Below are 21,907 nucleotides of genomic sequence, written 5' to 3'. Positions count from 1 at the left end.
TGGATTTTGCGGTTAACTCATATTCCACTAACACAATATTAACCAATATACCGTATTATTGTCAATATTTTTGGGGGGTGTTGACTTCCCTTTTAATGTTACCTTAGTGTTTTGTTTTTTGCGTCTTAATGGCGACTTATTAAAGCTAAGAAGGCTCTTACAGCATTGCCTGTAATGTTTAATTTTTAACTCAAACAGTTTTGCCCTTGAACAGATTATTTCTATTTCCATTATTTTAAATAATGATTTGGAAACCAAATAGAAATGTGGAGGTCAACACCAATTGTGTTCACCCTCCAAGGTTCTACTGTGTATTGGGACTTGTCACTGGGATGGTACCAATAAAAAATATTGGGGTTTGTTGCTTTGACTAGACGGTTTAACAGACAATTGGTGTAAATGTTTTTTCAGAATCCTTGGAGTGCTGGTTTTGGAGTGTGTGTACGTCTTTGTGACTTGCAGTTCATGCTCACTCTCACTCCAGGAGCACGCTCCTCAGGTCCTAGCTTGTTTACTGGGTTTTGGCGCATACATGATTGTGCTGGACAAGATTTGCCTAGCAAGCAATTGGTTGCACAAAAGAAACCGAGCAGTTTCCTTCTGTGTTTATTAGGTAGATACATTTTTTGTTTTGTTGTTAAAATATAATGAATCATAATTTTTTTTTTTTTTTTTTTTTAGGTCTGCTAACTGTTCTAACAGAAAATGGAGTTTAAAACGCAAAGTAAAGTAATCAGCCCCCCCACCCCATCCCCCTATCGTGAGTTCCAGATTCACAGACCTGCTATTTCACAGATTTTTCGCGGTAAAATGGATTTAATTCCACTCTTGATAGCGACACAGAGTTAAGTTGAGACAACAGCAGGAAGCTATCATCACAGCCTAGTTTTTGTTGAAAGTTATTGAATGTCATCCACTTCAACTCTGTTTTAAAACAATGGTAGTAGATTCATTTTATAATGTACATCTTTGGCATTGTGCGATGTTAAGTAAATTTATCGGTTTGGGAAAAAAACTGGATATTTACTGTACGACCTGCTCGATGGACGTCCGTTGCTGGACGTAACAACAACACAACTTTAAATAACTTTAAAATGTCGTGTTTACTGTGGGAAATTAACGAAAAAGAAGGTGCTACGGACGAGGCATGGGCGCCGTAAAGTTGAAACAATGTAACTTGTGGACTCCCTATATTCGTTATGAAATCTTGATATAATTCTACCAAACAAGTGTGGCGTAAGTCACAAATCAGATTTCAATAAAAATCCACATTTGTGGCTTTATCAATTCAACTTTTCATGTTTCATGAAACATGTGGACTGCACTTCTTAAGCACTGAATTGTAGTAGACATATAAAGAAAAAAGCCTGCCACACCCAAGCCTTTCCTGACTTTGATCATAAGAGGTAGCAAAATGCTCAAATTCAGCCCGATTTTTGCTACATATGTACACCACTTAAGAGTAAATTCCTATCAAAACTAAGTCGCTCCATTCTAACAGTCAAATGAAGAATGAAATCTAATTTAAAAAATGGAAGCTCAAAATTTAGTATCACCTGTCCATATTTGTGCATGCCAACTAATGTTTGCGATAAGCAGCCACTGATGAGTTACTCATCAGCTAAGCCTATTGATCAACAGTGTGCCTCATCCGTCGTGAGTTTCCTCCTCGGCAGACGCTAACACACTCACACTTAATCTACATACAAACACATGATCAGAAGTGTGTACCTACTGTAACACCCCGTAGTTCTTCCCCTAAACATCTCCAGACCCTTTAGGTCAAAGAAGAAGAAAAAAAGTTTCACCTCAGCAGGAACCATGTTGCCGTCTTCTTCCCAGCGGCCACGTCTGTGTTACCGTCTTGTCTCACACTTAATACTGTATATCAACCTTTCAAGCCAAAGCATTTGCTGTGCCTTGGGTGATTGCACAATTCACCTACAATCTCCATGGGTACGTACCTACATGCCCCGGCATGGCAGGCCGGCGGAGAAGGAGCACCAGTATGCGACACACCCTTTCTAAGCAAATGGGTCTGCCTCAGCCTCACCTATGCTGCAAGTACACAAGCTAAAAAACAAATGTTTTTCCTTTCTATGTGACCTGAACTGTTGGTAGTTGTTTTTTGTCTGCTTTTTTTTGGTTTGTTGCTGTAGGGGTTGAGTGGGTGGGAGGTATTAGGACCTCAACTTTCAAATTTCAAAGTCCAGAAAAGTATCAGACAAACATGGGAAGCATGACGCATCACACGATATCTCTGTCATGTTAATCAATTAAGAATTTGAACAGCATACATCGGCATTATGATGTACACATGCACACGTGAACATGCGCACACTTTAGCAGAGGTACAGATACTTGCGCTTCAAAACAAGACTAGTAAAAGCAGAAGTACTGATTCAACACCCTTACATAAGTACAAAAAAAGACTCTGAAATGTACTGAAGCACAAAAGTCAAAATTATTATTTTTTGTTTACAATATCCATTTTGATAAATTTGGCAAAATTAGTGAAAAATGCTATATAATAGTTTCCCTCTTATTAACTTGCATAGTGCTTATAACAGAGATAAAGCTAGCTAGCGTTGGCTAAGGCTCTTATGCTAACAAAACAATGTGGCCCCTTAGCGTTTCCAATATGGTGAACTAACAGAAAACTACACCACACCTGTGTAAGAGGATTTATTTTCACATTGATATATGTATTTGTGGGGATCTATGTTTTTTTCCCTTCCAGATTAGACGTATAATTTTTTGACCGCCAGAAGCTGGTGTTTTTGGACTGTCACACAAAATATGAATAAATTATCTTAAATTAGACAATTGCTGGGGAATATATTGCTTCCTCCAATCTGTTGCATCAAAGCGCCATGGTTCACAATACATTCGCTGCTGCCCCTGTGTGTGTGTGTTTTCCCCCCAATCTTCTCAGAACCCAAGACCTAAATAAATCAAGATCCTCCCCATTAGATCTGCTTTAATGGTGCGTCTCATCCGTTGACAAAAAGTAGCTAGTGTATGTTGACAAAGTGAGTTGTAGAAAATACACATTTGTTTTTACATGTAGGGAATACAATTAAATAAAATATTCAAGAACAGCTACCTGAAAAATCAGCTTTAGTATGCCTATAGTAACGAAGTATTTGTACCTCGTTACTCCCCACCGCTGCCAAACACACGTCACCGAATGGATTAAGCCAAGTGTGTGAACTCCACGCTGTCAAGCAAAACCAGTGATGGGAAACAACACAATAGTCTTCATTGTCATGAGCTCCGCGGCTGAGAGAAGCGAGGCAGGTCTTAAATTACCTTTACTTAGGATCCCTCAAGGGCAAGCTGAGCAAATGTCCCACACCTACTTTTTTTCCCCCTTATACATGCCTCTACTCAACCTGAATCAATTTCTCACATTACAGTTTTGTGGTCACCACCTGATCTAGCATGATAAAACAGGGATTCAACTGTGTGAATTTTGCTAATTACTTGCAAGAACACCACATGGGTACATATGTATCAGGTCTATTGCCACGTGACGCAGCAAAATTGTAATTGTAATTGACGACAAACAAGACGCCTACCTTGTTAAACTTTTATGATCCTTATGGCTTGGCTTCCCCTCAGCCCCTCTCCATTTGCAGATTTTCTTTCCACTTTTGAGTCCAAAACTTTTTAGCGACACGAGCAAAAAAAATTCAGGTGCGACATTTCCGCGAAAGGCAAACAAGAGTCGGGAAGTTACACCGAATTCGAGTGTCGACGCACTTTCTTCGGAGGTCAGCCCAAGTTTTTTGTATCCCAGCTGTCAGCCGTCTGAGGACGCCCCGCCGGGCCGCGGAGGGAAAATGACTCGAAGAGGTGGCGCTCGGCTGGACATGTATCGGCCCACCTGGAGGAGGCTGGCCGGATCTTGCTCAGGTGTGGATGTGGCCGTGCGGTCTGTGTAAGGACGACATCTAGTGGCTAATAGGGGAAAATGCATAAACAATGGAGGCTTGATAGATAGATAGATAGATAGATAGATAGATAGATAGATAGATAGATAGATAGATAGATAGATAGATAGATAGATAGATAGATAGATAGATAGATAGATAGATAGATAGATAGATAGATAGATAGATAGATAGATAGATAGATAGATAGATAGATAGCGCTGCAGTATACCTTCATACAACAAAATGTATTCATCAATAGTCAAGACACATACTTTACGTCCTCAACAATATTATGTTTAATAAAACAATGCTGTAAATACTATAATTTAATTTTCTCAGGAGGTTGTAATGTATATGCCTCATTTTCATGTATTTTTAACAATAACGGTAAAAATTTAGGATTACCTTACTGAATTCCATTTTGATAAAATGAAAATCGGTTAAGTTTTACTGATATTAGTGTGGAATTATTGGCAGTTGGTATCATTCAAAAGGTAATGCAGTAATTGTTTAAAAGAAAAACTACAGTAATATATATAATTTTTTAAAATAATTTAATGCCAAAATGTCTTTACCGTTATGCGTCCCAAAAGAAGTTTCATGATGCGCAACATGTTTTTGAAGATGCTAACTATACATTTATGTATTTATTTATTTTTACAGTATATAGGCTTGCTGTAAATATGACAATTCTCCTACTTCTTTTTATGTCTTTACCGTGATGCAAGTCAGTGTGTTTCAGTTGGCCACCACCATTATATTGATCCAAGGATTTACTTGACTAATAATTCCTAAACTTTTAATCATCAATAAGTTTTTGAAAATACAGTAGGACTGTTTCAGCATTGGAGACATAAAACCTATGGTGGTATTAAAAAATGCACAAAAAATGTTTTTTGATTTGTGTCTTTACTGTTATTGCTCAAATTCTGAAAATGACCCATCTATTATAAGGTCATACAGAGCACGTCTGCAAGAGGCACTGACACCGGTTTTTGATCCCCCGTGGGGGTCTGACAGACTTCAGCCTAACCCAGGGATAGGGTTACCACACTGACTCCAGTTGTTATTAATACGCGCAAAGTGGGTCTCTGTTTTGCTAGCGACAAACACAGCAGGGTGATTCTTCAAACCTTGAACAAACGTGACCTACTATTTTGCTGGACTGCAATCTTTAAACTGAGTGAGTATCGGTTGGGGGTAAAATGACCAGTAAAATTGATCAATGCCAAAAGTTATTGTATTTGAAAGTGAAGACTGTTATGGTTGATTGAATTTACAGTTATCACTATGTGGTAAGCTAAGTTCATTGGATCTTTTCCCCCTTGTACTTGTTATGCTAAATAACTTGAGAAGACAACTCAAACAACAATGTAATCTTTTCCAAGTGCGTTTTCTTTTATCATTATCTGATTAATGACTCTTCCTTAAATGGAAAAGTTGTTAATCAGCCCTCACTTTTGGCTCATCTTGCAGTTAGTTTCCATGGACAATCAGGAAAAGGCGCCAACCGAGGATCCACCCACGGAACTCATTCAATTTGTTGAAGACATCAGACAAAGCATTGATGAAGGCAACTTTGACGACGACAACATTTCTGAGCCGGATATGGACATTCAGCAAAAGGCGCCAAATAAGACACCGCCCACAGAACTCATTCAATTTGATGAAGACATCAGACAGAGCATTGTTGATGATAACGACACCATTTCTGAATTCGACAAGTCAGACATAGAAATGATAGGACAGATGTTTGAGAACTGCATCAAGCAAGTTTCCCGTTTGGAGACACGGAGAGGTGAGCTGATACAAGAGTTCCTGTTTCTACAGGAACCTATGATACGAGTTGTGGATCATCTGAGGGAAACCCTGAAGGAGAAGCGGAGATTGATCACCCTGGCTCAGATGGATCGCATGGATGTGTTGGACGAAGTGCAGCAGGTGAAGAGGAAACTCTTCAACACTGCCAGAGACTGCATCCACAGCCAGGTGACGCTGGCTGAACAAGAGTACCAGGTGGCTCAGGCGGCTCTAACAAAGGTCAGACACTAACTGGGTGCCTTTAGGCTCACACGATTCTGCAGTGCATGTTATACGATGATCGTTCAGGGTTTGCTATGATCTCATTATTGTGGTCTTTGTGGGTTTAACAGCTAATGTATGCTCTTACAAAGTGGTGGGGAAACTTTGCATTTTTTTGGGGTGCAATTTCTCCCTTCAGCAACAATTGTTTAATATTTATTAATATTCTTTATAACTAGCCGGTACATAATGACAAAGATCCAAATCAAAGACAATAGTGCTCAGTTTGATTGACACTGTCAACGGTATATTGATTTAACAAGGATTTCTTTACTTCCAAAGAATTTGCTTTCACGGCATGGATTTATCTGTTATTTGATTTTTTTTTCCTTTTTAAATGTATGTACATGTTTAACCTTCCTGCAATTAATTTTGTTTTGTTTCCTGTCTTTTTTTTTCCACGGCAGAAACGTGGGAATTTATTTTCCCCTTTTAGTTTAAAGTGGAAGTCAACCTTAAACATTTCTTGACAAAAAGTTATACGTGACCTCAGTCCTAGTCTAAACATCCATCCATTAATTTCCGTACCGCTTATTCCTGACATTCTGATTAATAATACATTTATGGAATGAGTTATGAAGCAAAATCCAGCCGTTTTCCCCCCCATCTCAGACTGAAGATGACGCCAATGTTGCTCAGGTAACGACCAATCACAGCTCACCTGTTTTCTGAAGCTGAGCTGTGATTGGTTGTTACCAGAGCAACATTGATGTCATTTTCACTAGACAGCGAGTGGCAAAATGGCCGTCCCGAGATGGATAAAAATGGCCGGATTTTGCTGCTTAACTCATATTCCAGAACACAATATTAACCAGAATACTATAGACTGCATAGAACATATTATTGTCAAAGAAGGTTTTTTGGGGGGTTGGCTTCTTTAAGTGAGAAGAAACACAATCTCTTTAAAGTCAATTTGTAACATTCCCTCAGTGAAACTTGGTCTGCACTCTCTAGGTATCTTAATGCAATTCACCAAAATTTCAAAATACATTTAGGAAATTCTAGATTTTGAATCCCGACTTTACCTAATCCTTCACTCAGTCGGCTGGTGAAAAACATTTTACACTAAAGTCGGATGAGCACAGTTGAATGAATTTAAATTTCACAGTGATAATATTTTTAGACTAATTCCGTAACTTTTCTTTGCACAGGAGGAGCTGAAGGCCCAAGTCCAATATCTGACAGAAGGCTTATTTCAGCTCCAGGAGTCCCACCAAAACCATCTGAACTCTTTAAGGGATCAGGCCCAAAAGTCGTTCAGACCAAGAGCCATGAGCGATGTCGGCCTGTGCCGCCAAGCTTCCGTCCGCCTCCAGCGCCGGCTCAGTATCAGTATTCAGGAGTTAGAGGGCTGGTATGAGCCTCGACTCGTAACACTGCTGAAGAGGAGGCAGTTTGGGGAGAAGGCCTTGAGAGTGAGCTGTGAGCAGGCAGCAAGCTTTAGGGCCCAACTACAACCCCTAAAGCGGGAGGTACAAAGATTAGAGGAGCAGAGGTCCTGTCTGCAGCGGAGGATCAACCTGATGGAGCAGGAGAGGGAGGAGATGATCACACAGCACAAGGTACAGCACATCTGGAATTAAATAGATATAATGGATGGCTCATGTACCCATCAAAATGTTTCTCCACCCAGGAAGCTGAGGAGGAACTGAAGGAGGCTCTGGGGAAACTAGTACTGGACTTTGAGATTCAAAAAAGACTTAAAAGAGATTTGGAGACTCTCACGAATGATATTTTAGAAAAGATGCAAAATTTCAAGTGAGTTTTCACAATCAGACATCATGAAATGTGTTTGCCGATTGTAGAGGGGGGTTGTGTTGGGTTAATAAATCAACATGCAGTATAACATTACATCGAGACATGACTTTGTAAACTGGCAATTTAGTGACTTTTTCACCACATAAAAGCTTATGTGAATGAATTCTAGGCACTCAGTGCCAACACCGGAATTTAAAGAGGCTTAACATGTACATATTCTTTCTAGAGTCTGTGAAGAAGCGACAGCAGAAGAACCGCAGCAGGATTTTATTTCCTGTCAATCCAACGAATGTTGAACAGCTTTGCATGAAATTTGTTTCATATGGTAAATCAAATACAAAGCATGAACTTTTGTTACATAAGGACTAGAATTCATTTTCTTTTCACATTCTATAGTTATTGGCCTCTTTCTGATCACCGAGCTGTAGCCTACCCCTGTTGACTTTGGGTGAGAAGCGGGCACACCCTGGACTTGTTGCAAGTCAATTGCGGGACCGATTTAGTGACAAATATCCAGTCACACTACACAGCAGACCCATTTACTCCAAATATTTATTATGAATATAAGTACACAAGAGTTCAGGTGAAGCACAACAAAACGAGAAAATGCAGAGGGGAAAAAATGTATTAGACGCAACACAGCCGGAAATTTCTTACTACTTCTTTCACACAAATAAAGTGGAAACCTTCGTTATGTACATTTGTATAAAAATGGATCTTAGTAGAAATGTGTTGAGCTTAACTAACCAATTCTAGAAAAGATGAGGAAAACAAACTCAACGAAATAAAGAACCGTAATGACAAGAGACTCTTTGATGGTTTCATCACGTCAGGGTTGAATAACTTTGATTGTGACAAATTAACAAATCTAAAAGAACTGGAAAAAAACAATTCAGACTGATCACAACAGCATGTTAGGAATTTCTCCAAAAACAATGGCTTCCAAAATGTAGATTTAAAAGAAGTGCTTATGCACCCAACAATGGAAAGAGATCAAGTCAGAAGAAAAGAAGAGAATCGATTCATGCTTGAACCTCAGAATCTGCTACTCCTTCAGGGTCTTCATCATTGTAAATGTTTTCAGCCTGTAGAAGAAGAAAAAAAGAAAATAATGCACATGTTTATTTTTATTTTTTTAATTAGGACAATATATTTTATTACAACTGACATTAGATTGCCCCCAGTTATTTATTACCATTTGCCACACTTGCATGATGTTGTCCTCCGACACAGAACAGATGACCCATGGCTCGTTGGGGTTCCAAGAGAAGTCTGATATCTTGGCTGTGTGTCCACCATGGATGAACTAAACAAAAAATATTTGTGAAGCACTTTCCATCCAAGCCAAATGGTCCAAATTAAGAAGAGATTGATCCAACTGACCAGCAGCTCTGGAGGCCCATCCTCTGCATCCTCGGGAGACTGCTCCTCGCCGATCTTACTGAGGTCCCACACATTGAGTCTCCGGTCGGTGCCGCTTGAGGCCAGGATGGTTTCGTTATGAGGAGACCACTGCACCTGTTTTCACAAAAATTGGACAAATGTTACATTTTTTCTATTAGACTGGCTTACAATTAAAATGCTACAGCAAAGCTACTTACCAACATTACGTCATGTTTTCATAAATATTTTTGTGTCAGGCGCAGACATCAATAAGCTCAAGTTTTGTTTTTTATACTAGGCTCATGCTACGCAATAATCACATTGACTTATCAAGACAACTTTTACCTGGAATATCTCATCTTTGTGAGACTCGAATGAGTGCAGCTTCAGCTTCAAGTTTCTCAGGTCCCACAGAGCCACGGTCTAAAACCACATCCACATTCGCATCAACTTCCACTACTAATAGCGAGAACGGTGACCGGGGTGAAGAGCGCAAACTCACCTTGTCCGCAGAGCCGGTGGCCAGGATGAACTCGCTGTATGGATTGAAAGACAAGCAGTTGACCTCAGCAGTGTGGGCGTCCACTGCGTGACTGGGCTTGGAGGTGTTGTTGGATCGTGTGTCCCAGCTTTTCAAAGGAATAAATCATCAGGTTTGAAAACTATGCGTTCTGAAAGGGACACTTGACTAATTGAGCCAATTTCAACAGTAAGAAGATATTTTGTCTACAATTAGTATGATAACTTCCTTATTTGTCATGAACAATTAATACCGACCAATCATGGCTCAGGTTGCTAAACAAACCCAGAAAGCAGGTGAGCCTTGATTGGTCGTTACCTATTTCTTCAACACAGGTGATGTCACGTTCAGTTGACAGCAAGTGGAAAAAATTGTTTTTAAAAAAGTATATATTTTTTTAAATGAAAAATAATTAAGTTATCACATTAATTATAGACAAAATATTATCTTCTTACTGTTGAAAGTGGCTTAATGAGTCAAGTATCGCGTAAACGTTTTCATTGTGTTTAAATTTGGCTTACATCATGAGTTTCTGGTCATCAGCCACAGACCCAAAGAGTGACTCGTGGAGCAGGTGCCAGGAGACGTCCTCCACAACGGCGGTGTGTCCCGTGAAGATAGTCTTGGCATCCACTATTTTTCCCTCCTTGGGCACTGTGCTGATGTCCCACAAGCAGATAGTCTGAAAGGGAGGTAGGCGGCGATAAGACACAGGCACAAGGTAATTGAGAAATGATCATTACGCTTGTCTAAATTACATGGTCATCCGAAGCACTGAGGAGGCAGCCGCTTAGGTTTGGATTCCAGGAGAGACCATAGCCCTCTTTCTGGTGACCTCTCAAGCGAAGGTCTGGAGTGCACTCTCCTGAGGGGTCTATAAAAAAGGAACATCAATAAGGCATGGCGAGGGGGGGTGACCCCTGTTCATCTAGGACTGTGAAATGTGGCCTGATTGTCACCTGGCTTGGATGGGTGCTTAGTATAATCAAAGACGAGCACATCACTGGTGGGGGTCTTGGTGGCTATAATGCAAGGATTCTGGGGCATGTAGCGGGCTCGGTTGACTTCTCCTTCATGATTGATTTTGATCTCAATTTCTATCTTTCCACTTACAGAGCCAAAACCACCAAACTCTGTAACACACACAAAAAAACATCATGATTAAAAATGATGAAAAGAAAGAATTCAGATTAAAAAGTGATATATTGAAGCCAGGACCACATTACAATACCAGATCTCAATTTCACTTAGCGAGATCTTACACAAACAAAACTTAGCCCACCACTAGCTTTCTTCTTCTGTGACAGCGGCCAATTTGACAATTCAAGTCAGACATAAGTGTTAGCAATGACATTAATTAGGGTATGAAGAGCTCCATTCAGTTAATTTTATGGAATATATTTTACATTGTTGTCAAATAAGCTTTTCACCTTATTGTATGCATTTTTAGACCGTTTTTTAGACAAATTAACTTAGTTATGTCAGTCTTGGAAATGGTTCCATGGTAGCGGTACATTCACAGCTATTTTTCATATTGCTTTGTATGTTTACCATCAACAAGACACCTAATGATGACTACTGCATTCACCAAATAGCTACAAGAATTACCCTGTTTTTATTATATTTAGTTTGGTGGTGGCCCATTAGATTTGTCCCCAACATCAAAAATGTGCCTTGGGTAAATAACTTTATTTATTATTTATTTTTAAAGACGCTGGCCTACATTATATTATCTCTTACCTCCTTTCTCACTGTCGTAGTGGGACGCATCGAACTGGGCATCATCATTGGGGAGCTGAACGCTAGCAATCACAAGGTGATTCTGCTCATCTGAAGTGTGTGTCCCCAGAACCAGCCTGTGTACACTGTAGTCCTTTCCTTCTGGTCTGTGAAGATAATAATATATTTCATCCCTCCATCCATTTTCCAAACTGCTCATCATCACATTTCATTTCCATGTAATTATTAGTGATGTTTTAGTGCAGAAATGGTCCACCTACCTGGTAACATCTGGCAGCCACTGGGCAGTGAGACTGGGCCACTCCAGGGCATGAGTCATGACCAGGTCGTAGAGGAAAGGAGTGTTCTTCTTCCAAATCTTGTACTCCTCATTGATCACCCTCTCCTCCACAGCATCATCAAAGGCAGCTACAAACAGGAAAAAATAGAGCTCAACTTAGTGATTTAATGCAACTTTTTCCAAAACGATACATACAGTAAATGCAGTAATAACCATGACAGACAGTTGGGTTACCGGCCAGACAGTGCCAGACTTCATAATCAAGTCTGATGTTCAGATAACATTGGCAGACGTTGTTAAAGTGAACCGAAAAAAAGATTAAGTGCAACACAGTCTGCAACTAAAGCACAAGTGGATCAACTCATTATTACCACGCATTAGTAGGTTACAGCCTGTGCATTTAGCACGCTCGTGGCAGCTAACGCTACTGTAGCTAACAGCTAGCTTACGCGTTTGTAACAATGAAATGAGATGCGGGCAGACCCGCCAACACCGGTCCAACTAGTCCAACAATTTCGATGCTTCCGGGCTGTCCTAAACCAAGTTCTGACAAGTAAACCCGAAAAGTCACCATCCTCACCATCTTTGTCAGCCATCTCGTCTTTGTTGAAAAGCTAATACTCGTCCAAGTGCGTATTTCAGGGGCGAGCGCTTTCAATGGCGCCAACTCCGTACAGCACGATTATCCAATCACTGTAGCGGAAACTCAACCGGAAGTGCGACACAGCGTTCGCGTCCGTGGTCCCGCCCCATCCACCATGTTGGAAACCACTTTGGAGCCTTGACAGTCTTGCCTGCGTTCAGCTACACTTATGAGAAGTTCTCTTCTGACAATTGGTACACTTTACACGCCGAACAACCCCGTCACCTAAATGGACGATCGCCAGCTAGACCTGACAGAGGCGCAGGAAAAAACCAAATCCAAGTACCCTTCAATTAACAAGAAATATGAATGTGAGTAAAATATTGTTATAGTAGAAGTGCCAGCTGTGTACTGTACTCCATTGGCCGTCTTTAACAAAAAACTGTACTCCATTGGCCGTCTTTAACAAAAAAAAACAAGTGGGGCTGGTATGGTCTAAAAATCCGATTTATCCACCTTTGCTCAGAGAAAAAATGAATGACATTTACTGCATTCAAAACATTTGTGTGTGCGTGTGTATGCTCATGTGAATGTTTGGGGTGGGGGGGTGTTTCTTCTTTTTATTGTACTTTGGATGTTTTAATTGTTTAGCACCTTGAGTTGGATTTTAACTCATTCACTGCCATTGACGGCTATAGACGTAAAAATTCATTTTAACTATTTCTATTAGTTTAACATGTTTGTCCACTTTTGTTAACAAAAGTATGTAAACCCAGACTTTTTTTGTGTGTATATTTAGAACAGATATAAAATTGTGAGTTAACTAGAGAAGTCATGTGACAAATTTTAATCGCCTGACGCCCCTAATTTTTAATAATTTTTTCTTCTTTTTTTTTAAGAAGTAAAGATGATTAAAATTAGGGGTGTCAGGTGATTAATTTTTTTAAATTAGAATTAATCGCATTACTTTACTAGTTAACTCATGATTTTAAAAAGAGAAAAGTTTATTAAAAATTAGGGGCGTCAGGTGATTCATTTTTTAATTGTAATTAATCGCATGACTTCTCTAGTTAACTCACGATTCAAAAAAATATTATTAAAAATTAGGGGCGTCAGGTAATTAAATTTTTTAATTGTAATTAATCGCATGACTTCACAAGTTAACTCATGATTAATAACACATTTTATATCTGTTCTAAATGTGCAATATTTTTTTCTAGGTTTTCATACTCTTGTTAACAAAAGTGGAAAAAAATGTTAAACTAATAGAATTAGTTTAAATGAATTTTTGACATCTATCGGCGTCATTGGCAGTGAATGAGTTAATGTATGAAAGGTGCTATATAAATAAAATTCGATTGATTGATGTCAATTTTGTCTAAAATTATGTCCATTTATTACAGACTTGGATCATACAGCAGATGTACAGTGAGTGTCCTATATGTCACAGTTCATACACAGTTTTATGTTTTCTGTCACTGTGATTGATGTGTTATCATTTGATTACCCTTTCTAAGAATCCACTCGTGGGGAGACTCACTGGAGGAAGCCTTTGAACAATGTGCCATGGGCATGTTTGGATACATGACGGACACCGAAACAGTGGAACCCACTGATACTATAGAAGTGGAGTCAGAAGGTGAATAATCTGATTGTATTCATTCTGTATCTGTACAAATAGTAATGCTTTCCTCCGGACATCTACAGGGCACGACTTGGAATCTCTGCTCTTCCACTTTCTAGATGACTGGCTGTACAAGTTTAGTGCAGATTTGTTCTTTATTCCCAGGGTGAGTATGTTTCTCTAACTTGCCTAAAGCCTAAATGCAACAAAAACAATCAGTTCTTCTGCTAACTGCAAGACAGAGAGGTCTGAGAGTTTTGCATTTAACAGATAGCGAAACGATTAGCCAAACATTAATTGTTATACAGTGTTGGAATTTGTATAACAAGTTGATAGTGAATTTCTAAAATAACATTTTAATTAAATTGTTACAATCTTTATTGCGGGTTCTTATATCTTTCTTCCAACAGGAGGTCAAAGTTTTGTACATTGACAGAATGCATTTTAGGATTCGCTCCATCGGGTAATGTTGACCTCTTCATGAAAACGTTACCTAAAATGTACCTCACAATCACATTTTTCCCAACTTTCTTATCCTGTGCCCCGATCTTTTGTGTTTTGAAGGTGGGGTGAAGAATTCTCGCTGTTGAAGCATCCACAGGTACAAATCCTGACAAAAAGTTGTTCCGAGACGAATGGCAAACTGATAGAAAAACGTGACAGAAAATATGTTTTGTTTTTTCCCCTAGGGTACAGAAGTGAAAGCCATTACATACTCTGCAATGCAAATCCACGATAAGGAAAAACCAGAGATATTCACAATCATTGATATCTGATACTTCAAGAAGTTGATTACGTGACTAGTTCATCGGGACTGGAATACATTATCGGCCAAATTTAATGGCCTTTTTATGTAATAAGTTGATCTCTTAAATGTAAAATATTATTTGCTGCTCTTGGGTTGTATTAATAGTTTATGCAGTGTCAGAAAATTAATCATAATTAATTGTTGATTTGATAATCACAATGTTTTGTTTTATTGAAATAATGATGCCTCCCTCTTAAGTACATCAATAATGAATTGCCATCCATCCATTGTTTACATTGGTCCTTATCAGGGTCATGGGTGAGCTGGAGCCTATCCCTGCTGACTTTGGGTGAGAGGTGGGGTACACACTGCCAGTTGCCATTGCCAGTCAGTTGCCGAGCACAGACAAACAACCATTCATGAAAACCCATGCAAGCACAAGGAGAGGATGCTAACTGCATTCCATGCAAACTCAGAGTTGATATGCCAGTCAAGGGTGGAGTCTGCTTTTAGCCTTAAGTCTGCTGGATGGGCTGCAGCTCCTTGCAACCCTGAGCAGGATAAGATTTATAGGAAATAGATGGTGGGATGGAAAATGCACTGTTTTATTTTTTATATATAAGTATTCATTTTTTTTATTATTATTATTTTTTTTAAATCTTTGCTCACCTGGGGGCCTGTTCTCACAGCTCAACAGTGACGGGTAATTGTGATTTCCTGGAATGTAGTTCAAGTGATTATAAAAAGTAAACACTTGCAGAAATTTATAGAAAATAAATATTTATGTTTTTCATTGTTGAATCATTGTTGACAAATAATGTGAGAAGTCATCAACAGGATCAGTGTTTTCACATATATTACTATCATATGATCAACATATAAACAAAGGTAGTTTGAGCAAATGTTATTTTCAGATGTATGTAAGTTCGGTCCTCAAGATCCACTATCCAGCCTGTTTTGCATGTTTCTTTCCATTAGCACACCTGACTCATGATCAGGATCGTCATCAGGCCTTTGCGAAGCTTGCTGATGAGCTGATCATTAGCTTGAGTTGCGCTGAAGCAGGGAGACATGGAAAACAGGCTGGATAGTGGCTCTCGAGGACCGAACTTGGCCACCCCTGAAGTAACATTATTAGCTCGCTATTCAAAAAGGTTGCTGGCCCATGTTGAATTGGCATATTTTTGTTTTGTAGCTACTATTGTTGAAAATAAATACATTTTGAAAATATCAAAATTTTAAGGCAGTTTCGTGAGTTGTTTGAGTGGTTCTGGTGACACATTACTGTTACTGCAAAAAGCGATAGTTACTCTAGTTTGTAATTACAGTAGTTTCTCTTGACTTAAAATACAGTCAGTAAAGTAAAAGGAGGAGGCTTGACCAATACAAACGGGGGTTGAGAAAATAATTTATAAATATATTTAAAATATCAAATAAAATGCTGGAGGAGCTAAACTGGGGCTACACAGATTTGTGATGGTGCTAAAAAAAAAAATACGGTGTAGCGCCATCCCTGACAGCGCTGTACATGTAACTGATTAAAATAATACAATACATTAAAATATTGCTTTTACATTTCAGAGTTTGTACTTTTAAAACATTTTAAGTACCCGTACAGGATTTGAATCAGTACTTCTGCCTTTATTAGTATTTTTTTTTTAACACAATTAACTGTACTTCTGCTTTAATACAGATTGTTAGTCCATTTGCAACATTTGGTTTGGTAGTGTCTGTGGTTTACATAGATTTCATACTAGTATTTGTACGTTTTATGGACAATTCCAAGCATCCGGGCATTTCTGATATTTCTGCAATTTAAAGGTGAAAACAAAAGGCATATTGTATTGCTTTTGCTTGTGACTAGCATACAAACCAGGCATATTGTTATAGTAATCAAACGACATTTCATATTTTGAAATCAAAATGATTATTACAAATCAACAATGATCCAAAGTCCAATGCTTTTCAATGAGCGGAGAGCTTTCTTTCACCAATTAAGCCCGCCATTTTGATTTGTGAGGTATGATGTAAGTTGTCCAATTGACATAAAAATGTGATGTCACAATTACAACATATTTCAATACACTAAATAATTTTAGTGATAAGGTACATGCGGTTAAAACATTTTTTTTTAAATTTCAAATTACTTTTTTATTTGAAGGTTTTGTTTTTTAACCGTTTTTTGGGTGGTGACTTGACTACAACGTCACGTCCGGCGCCTGCATCTCTCTTTCTCCTCCTCTCTCAATCAAATACAGCTGCGCCATCTCTTCTTTGTCCGTCGACGAAAGGCAACAATTCGCTGCAGAGAAACAACAGAACTGAATTACCACGTCGCTGTTCAGCACAAAGACTTTTTTTTATTATAGCATTTTCAGCTCACTGTTGTGGCCTGAAACCTCAGCGAAGCGAGGGACACTACGTTTGTTGCATTGAGTGGCGTTCGCGAGGTTCGAGCTTAGCCAGTGCTAACAAAGGCCAATTCGAGTCCGCCGTCGAATACAGTTGGTCGCGTCAAGGCTTGTTAACGAACACAGCAAAATGGAAGACACAAAATACCTACCGGAGCTCCTGGCCGAGAAAGACAGCTTGGATTCATCCTTCACTCACGCAATGAAGCTTATTTCTGCAGGTATGTTTATTGGACTCGTGATTACCTTTGGGGGCCTAACTGCTAACATGCGGCTTGTGGCCTATTTTTCTTGAATAATTGAAAAGCGTTGAGATTGACAGACTAACAATGGCGAATTAAACACCGTGTGTATGTAGGTCAGACAACACTGCGTTTTGATTTCTAAAATGTACTCTTCTTAAATTATTACCAACTGTACTTGCTTGTGGCTCTTTTTTTCTTGTTACCGCCATTTTTGCGTGCCGGTCGTCGAGCCAATGGGTCCGGGGTGTCTTTGTAGTGTGCTTAGTTAGCATTAGCAATCGTTACTTGACTCTGTTTTGCCTAGGAAACTATCCACATATTTAATATCGACTGTTCATTCATTTGCTCGTTGTTCTTCTTGTCCGAATATTGATTTGTAACTCTTTGAGATGTTGCGTATCCTCTTGTCTTGGCTTTTAGTGTATGTATTAATTGTTCTCCTTCTGCAGAGATTGATAGGATCCAAAAAGGTGAACCCAAGAAAGAACAAGACAAAGAGAAATACTTGGACCTCTTTACTACAAAGACTCTCCAGCTCAAAGAACGTGTACTTATTCCATCCAAGCAGTTTCCTAGGGTAAGTCGTTTTGTAAAATAAAATGCTGATATTCTGCAGTCCTTGTCCCAAAAATACTTTGTTCATTAGGGTCTTCACCAAAGTTTTTTTTTTTGCAATGCGCTCATTTGAAATGAGTCAGAATGAGGTCATGTATCCAGGGTTGTAAGATGATTTCTGCATGAGCAAACTTGACAGCTTTTGCTTCTTCTGTGGGGGGGTCTGATTTACTTATGTTTAATTCCACAAGGTAAACTTTGTCGGCAAGCTTTTGGGGCCACAAGGTAGCACCATCAAGAGGCTGCAAGAGGAAACTGGTGCCAAGATTTCAGTTTTGGGTAAAGGTTCCATGAGGGATAAGACAAAGGTATGCATGCGATTTAGATCTCAATTTCTTAAATTATGACTTACCCTATGAACTTTAGTTGTACTACAAACTGAATTGTGATTTTAGGAGGAAGAGTTGCGGAATGGCGGTGAAGCCAAGTATGCTCACCTTGCATTGGAGTTGCATGTTTTCATTGAGGTGATGGCACCCATCCCAGATGCCTACCTTCGCATGGCTCATGCTATGGACGAGGTCAAAAAGTTCTTGATTCCCGTAAGTCACTCGTATTTTACAACCTTCTGTTAACTTGAATGTGTGCTATTATTTTAACAAGAATGTGTTGTTAGGAACCTGGTGAGTATGACCCATATATGGACCCTCATTTTCTGAATGGATCTCATGATGGGTCAGCCAGGGGACGTGGCGGGCATATGGGAAGAGGCCGAGGAATGCCACCAGGTGGTGGGCCACGGTAAGACTCGTGCAAGTAATGATTGTCCTACTGTGGCTCTGTTGTCACCAAAACGCTAATGTATTGGCCCGTTCGCACAGAGGGCGTGGACTCCCCCGCGGCGGTCCTCGTGGAGGTATGCGCGGTGGTGGACCGCGAGGAGGAATAAGCCGAGGCAATTCTCGAGGCGGGCCGGCCAATAGAGGTGGGCCCGCAACGGCAAATCGAGGGGGTTCTGCCTCACGCTCTAGACCCCCTGCAGCCGGGGCACCAAGGATGCTCCCCGCTTCTGCCCTATCCCACCAGCAGGTTCCCCCTTCAGGCTCCCAAGCCAAACCCGAGTCCTATGAAGCCTATGTAAGCTATTAGACATAGCTTTCTTATTTAGACGTCCCAATAAATGGTTTATCAAACGCACGTCTTGACATCTTTTTGCCATGATAATGTACTTGGTGATTTATCTTCCTTCCAGCCTGCTTATGAGGATTCATATGCAGAGCCAGCCTATGAGGGATATGAAAATTATTATAGCCAACAACCCGTGCCCACGTGAGTGACTATTACGACATGACCCTGACATCCAGTTGATTGCATTCCAATTCATTATGTTTGCATTTGAAATCTCTTTACAGGGATACTGAATATTATGACTACGCTCATGGAGAGCCACAAGAAGCCGCCTATGAGCAATATGGTAAGTATTCAACATGATGCATTCTTCTCCAAATGTGAGAAACGGATCAATGTATTGATTGGTTGTCTTAATCCCCCCCCCCCCCCCCCCAAAAAAAAATCAGGTCAGGAGGACTGGGAGAACACATGGTCCGCCTCTGCAGCTGGAGGCAAGGCTGCTCCGGCAAGGCAGTCAAAGGGAACCTATAGAGAGCATCCCTATGGAAGATTCTGAGCAGCTACTGGTAGAGAGTTGCGATGGCAACTGTCTTCGATTGTAACTCGCGTAACGTTTCAAAAGTAATTTCCATTGTTTTTCTCCCCTTTTTATTGTTTAGTTTTTTATGGTTTCACATTTTTAGGACATATTTTGTTGCATGTGTCTTGATTTTTTTCCAGGGGTAAAAATATTTGTCGTCATTTAACTTTCTCCATTTAATAACTGTTACAATTAGTAGTTGGCAGTTCCAGCGTAACGAACCTTAGAGGCAATCACGTTTTAGCAAAATTTGATGGTTACGTTTTAATGTTATCATACCAAAATTGTCGCGGTGAATGAAAATCTAGGCTCTGTGTATTATAAAAAAGGAACAAAAGAAAAAAGCGTAACTTGCAGGCAAAAATAAACCTTGTTTTATGGTCCAACACAAATCTTACATCATACAACTCTTTCTATAAAGTCAGGTAAATCTTATGGTGATGAAATTTCGCAAAGGAAAAATATGTTTGATAATCTGATTTGTCACAATTGCAAAAATACTGAAAGCCAACCAGTTCAATGTGTGTACAGGAGGCTCCAAGCCTCCTTAATATTTTGTACATAACTGTAGGACAACATGTATGTTGCAAGTCACGTAAAAAGTGTGTACGTTTGGCTAAATAGGATTCTAAATGCGTATATCCAAATGTCTTTCTGCATTGCGTTGTTTCAATAAAGTGTCTAGTTTCAGTTTAAACTTGAGTTAAACGTGGTATTTTGCTTTGTTGTACAAAAAAAAAGATTTCCGTTGGTGAACATGTAAATGAATTTCACGCTGATTAAGCTACATGTGAACTGTCAGACTGATTTTTCTTTAGGACAAAACAAAACGGTGTTTTGACATTGAGCTAGGTATGTTTTTTCCCCAAATTTCTAAACTACACTTGTAATGTCACCTACAATAATAAAGCTCATCATTCCACGAGGTATGGTCTGCCAAATAAGTTGGACTCTATGATATCCTGCTTGAAGATGTATTGTCGTCAACCTTTAGTGTATCTGCAACTAGAAGGCGTCAGCCACTTGAAGTAACTGAATCTCAACAGTATTTCAAACCAAGCTTGCAGGGGTCTTGACTTTGATGCAAAGTCATGCTGGCTGCTTTTTTATAAAAGACAAAAATCGCAGAGGGGAGGATTCTAAAAGCCAAAAGATCGCCACATGAAGGTAAAACTAACCAACTCTCATCTATTAGATCTTTGTTTTATATTGTGCCACGTCTAAGGTAATTTATTGTCAAAATGCACAAAAAATGTTATCGGCTATTCCGAGCAAAATAAGATCAGAAAAAAAATCAGATTGTTGTGATGCAACTCTTGCTTAAATTAAAATCAGTTGTAATTTACTCCCAATACCTTATCGTGACAATTTCTGTAGATTGTAGATGGATGAAAATAGTCGATCATAATATATCCTACCTAATACATGTAGTAATATCCCATATAGATGGAAATTAGTCCATAATATATCACATCTAACAAATACATGTGCTAGCAATACCCAAATAATGACCCAAAAAAATGCTTGAGTTGCATAAATCTTTAGTTCATGTTAGATTTATTTGCATGTTTGCTTGTGCGAGTGTAAATTCTTGTTCAGTGCATGTTTGTGTTGCCGAGAGCTCATCTTGTTTTTCTTCATAGGTTGTTAGTGAAATGTCTCAATGCTGGAGACAAAACTGCTTCCAGTCTTCCTGAGCTATGATGGTCGGTAAGCGAAAATTGTAAGGACATGGAATGTAGGCAGAAAGAAACTGAAATTTGGTGTGCTTCTTCAACAGAGCCTTGAAATGTCCTCTGGGAAGAGGAGTCTCTGCAGCAGGGAAGGCTGCTTTGATGTCACTGTACCTGGACTTCACTGCGGAATGTTTACTGAGGAGACAAGTCATTTTTTTTCACCTATGAGGAATTTTTAATATACAGTATATCGATTTTTTTTTAACCGTTTTTTTTTTAATGGTATTTTCAATGTTTATGACTTTAATAAAGTATGTTTATTGTGACTAATGCATCAGTGACTTCTCACAAAGTAGAGAATGCTGTAATTGTGTCTGGCTAAAGTTACGATGTTATGTTTTCACTGTACATTTCAGCTCTCCATTCTAATTGTCAATAGATGAACATCTTAGTCCACAGGTGAAAAGAAAAGCGAAATATAACCGTGCAGTTAAAACTGAATTGTCACGTGAAGTGCTACCAGTTTGATACATACTGGAATTTGTTTAATTAGTCAAAATGTCAATATTCAAATATGGCGATTCCTCACAATAATTAGCAAACTGACATTAATAGGCAACAATTTACATTAATCTCTTTTCAAATGACCACTT

General features: G+C 39.2%; 5 protein-coding genes across 8 annotated transcripts in view; 3 read left to right on the top strand and 2 right to left on the bottom strand.

The window, feature by feature from the left end:
• LOC144039575 (uncharacterized) overlaps positions 1-3,879 on the bottom strand; it is a 32,622-nt gene extending 28,743 nt beyond the window's left edge. Inside the window, exon 1 of one of the 2 annotated variants that reach the window (XM_077553195.1) lies at positions 3,582-3,879. Coding sequence is in view for 1 of the 2 variants with exons in the window: in XM_077553114.1 (XP_077409240.1) it covers positions 1,809-1,823 (15 nt within the window). In the remaining variant the exon portion in view is untranslated. Of the gene's footprint in view, positions 1-1,808; positions 1,874-3,581 lie in introns of those variants that run through there. The other variant, XM_077553114.1, reaches the window with a different exon arrangement.
• Positions 3,814-7,871, top strand: LOC144039750 (syncoilin-like). The gene is made up of 4 exons (XM_077553436.1): positions 3,814-3,918; positions 5,415-5,978; positions 7,172-7,582; positions 7,654-7,871. Exons 2-4 carry the CDS (start codon positions 5,424-5,426, stop codon positions 7,780-7,782), a joined length of 1,095 nt encoding a protein of 364 aa, XP_077409562.1. The 5' UTR covers positions 3,814-3,918; positions 5,415-5,423; the 3' UTR covers positions 7,783-7,871.
• A 441-nt stretch (positions 7,872-8,312) lies between these two features.
• Positions 8,313-12,449, bottom strand: LOC144039681 (histone-binding protein RBBP4). Its single transcript, XM_077553323.1, has 11 exons — positions 12,282-12,449; positions 11,682-11,829; positions 11,422-11,567; positions 10,641-10,814; positions 10,440-10,555; positions 10,203-10,363; positions 9,664-9,790; positions 9,507-9,584; positions 9,162-9,296; positions 8,974-9,084; positions 8,313-8,863 (listed from the first exon to the last, which is right to left on the bottom strand). Exons 1-11 carry the CDS (start codon positions 12,295-12,297, stop codon positions 8,801-8,803), a joined length of 1,275 nt encoding a protein of 424 aa, XP_077409449.1. The 5' UTR covers positions 12,298-12,449; the 3' UTR covers positions 8,313-8,800.
• On the top strand, positions 12,450-15,898 carry zbtb8os (zinc finger and BTB domain containing 8 opposite strand). The gene is made up of 7 exons (XM_077553558.1): positions 12,450-12,655; positions 13,688-13,712; positions 13,802-13,923; positions 13,992-14,074; positions 14,319-14,371; positions 14,473-14,509; positions 14,598-15,898. The coding sequence occupies exons 1-7, from the start codon at positions 12,574-12,576 to the stop codon at positions 14,682-14,684; spliced, it is 489 nt and encodes a 162-aa protein (XP_077409684.1). The 5' UTR covers positions 12,450-12,573; the 3' UTR covers positions 14,685-15,898.
• A 975-nt stretch (positions 15,899-16,873) lies between these two features.
• On the top strand, positions 16,874-21,580 carry LOC144039477 (KH domain-containing, RNA-binding, signal transduction-associated protein 1-like). 3 transcript variants are annotated; one of them, XR_013289478.1, is made up of 11 exons: positions 16,874-17,288; positions 17,762-17,889; positions 18,119-18,235; positions 18,323-18,469; positions 18,544-18,668; positions 18,749-19,004; positions 19,120-19,196; positions 19,280-19,341; positions 19,445-19,619; positions 21,222-21,284; positions 21,359-21,580. XR_013289478.1 is itself a non-coding variant. In XM_077552899.1 (9 exons), exons 1-9 carry the CDS (start codon positions 17,198-17,200, stop codon positions 19,552-19,554), a joined length of 1,113 nt encoding a protein of 370 aa, XP_077409025.1. In that variant the 5' UTR covers positions 16,874-17,197; the 3' UTR covers positions 19,555-20,505. The 3 variants fall into 3 exon arrangements, 1 of the variants encoding a protein (XP_077409025.1); XR_013289482.1 differs by having other exon boundaries at positions 21,222-21,288; XM_077552899.1 differs by lacking the exons at positions 21,222-21,284; positions 21,359-21,580 and having other exon boundaries at positions 19,445-20,505.
• Positions 21,581-21,907: the final 327 nt, after the last annotated feature.

Source organism: Vanacampus margaritifer, chromosome 1 (assembly GCF_051991255.1).
Source record: "Vanacampus margaritifer isolate UIUO_Vmar chromosome 1, RoL_Vmar_1.0, whole genome shotgun sequence".
Lineage (NCBI taxonomy): Eukaryota > Metazoa > Chordata > Actinopteri > Syngnathiformes > Syngnathidae > Vanacampus > Vanacampus margaritifer.
This window is presented reverse-complemented; position numbering and strand designations above follow the sequence as displayed.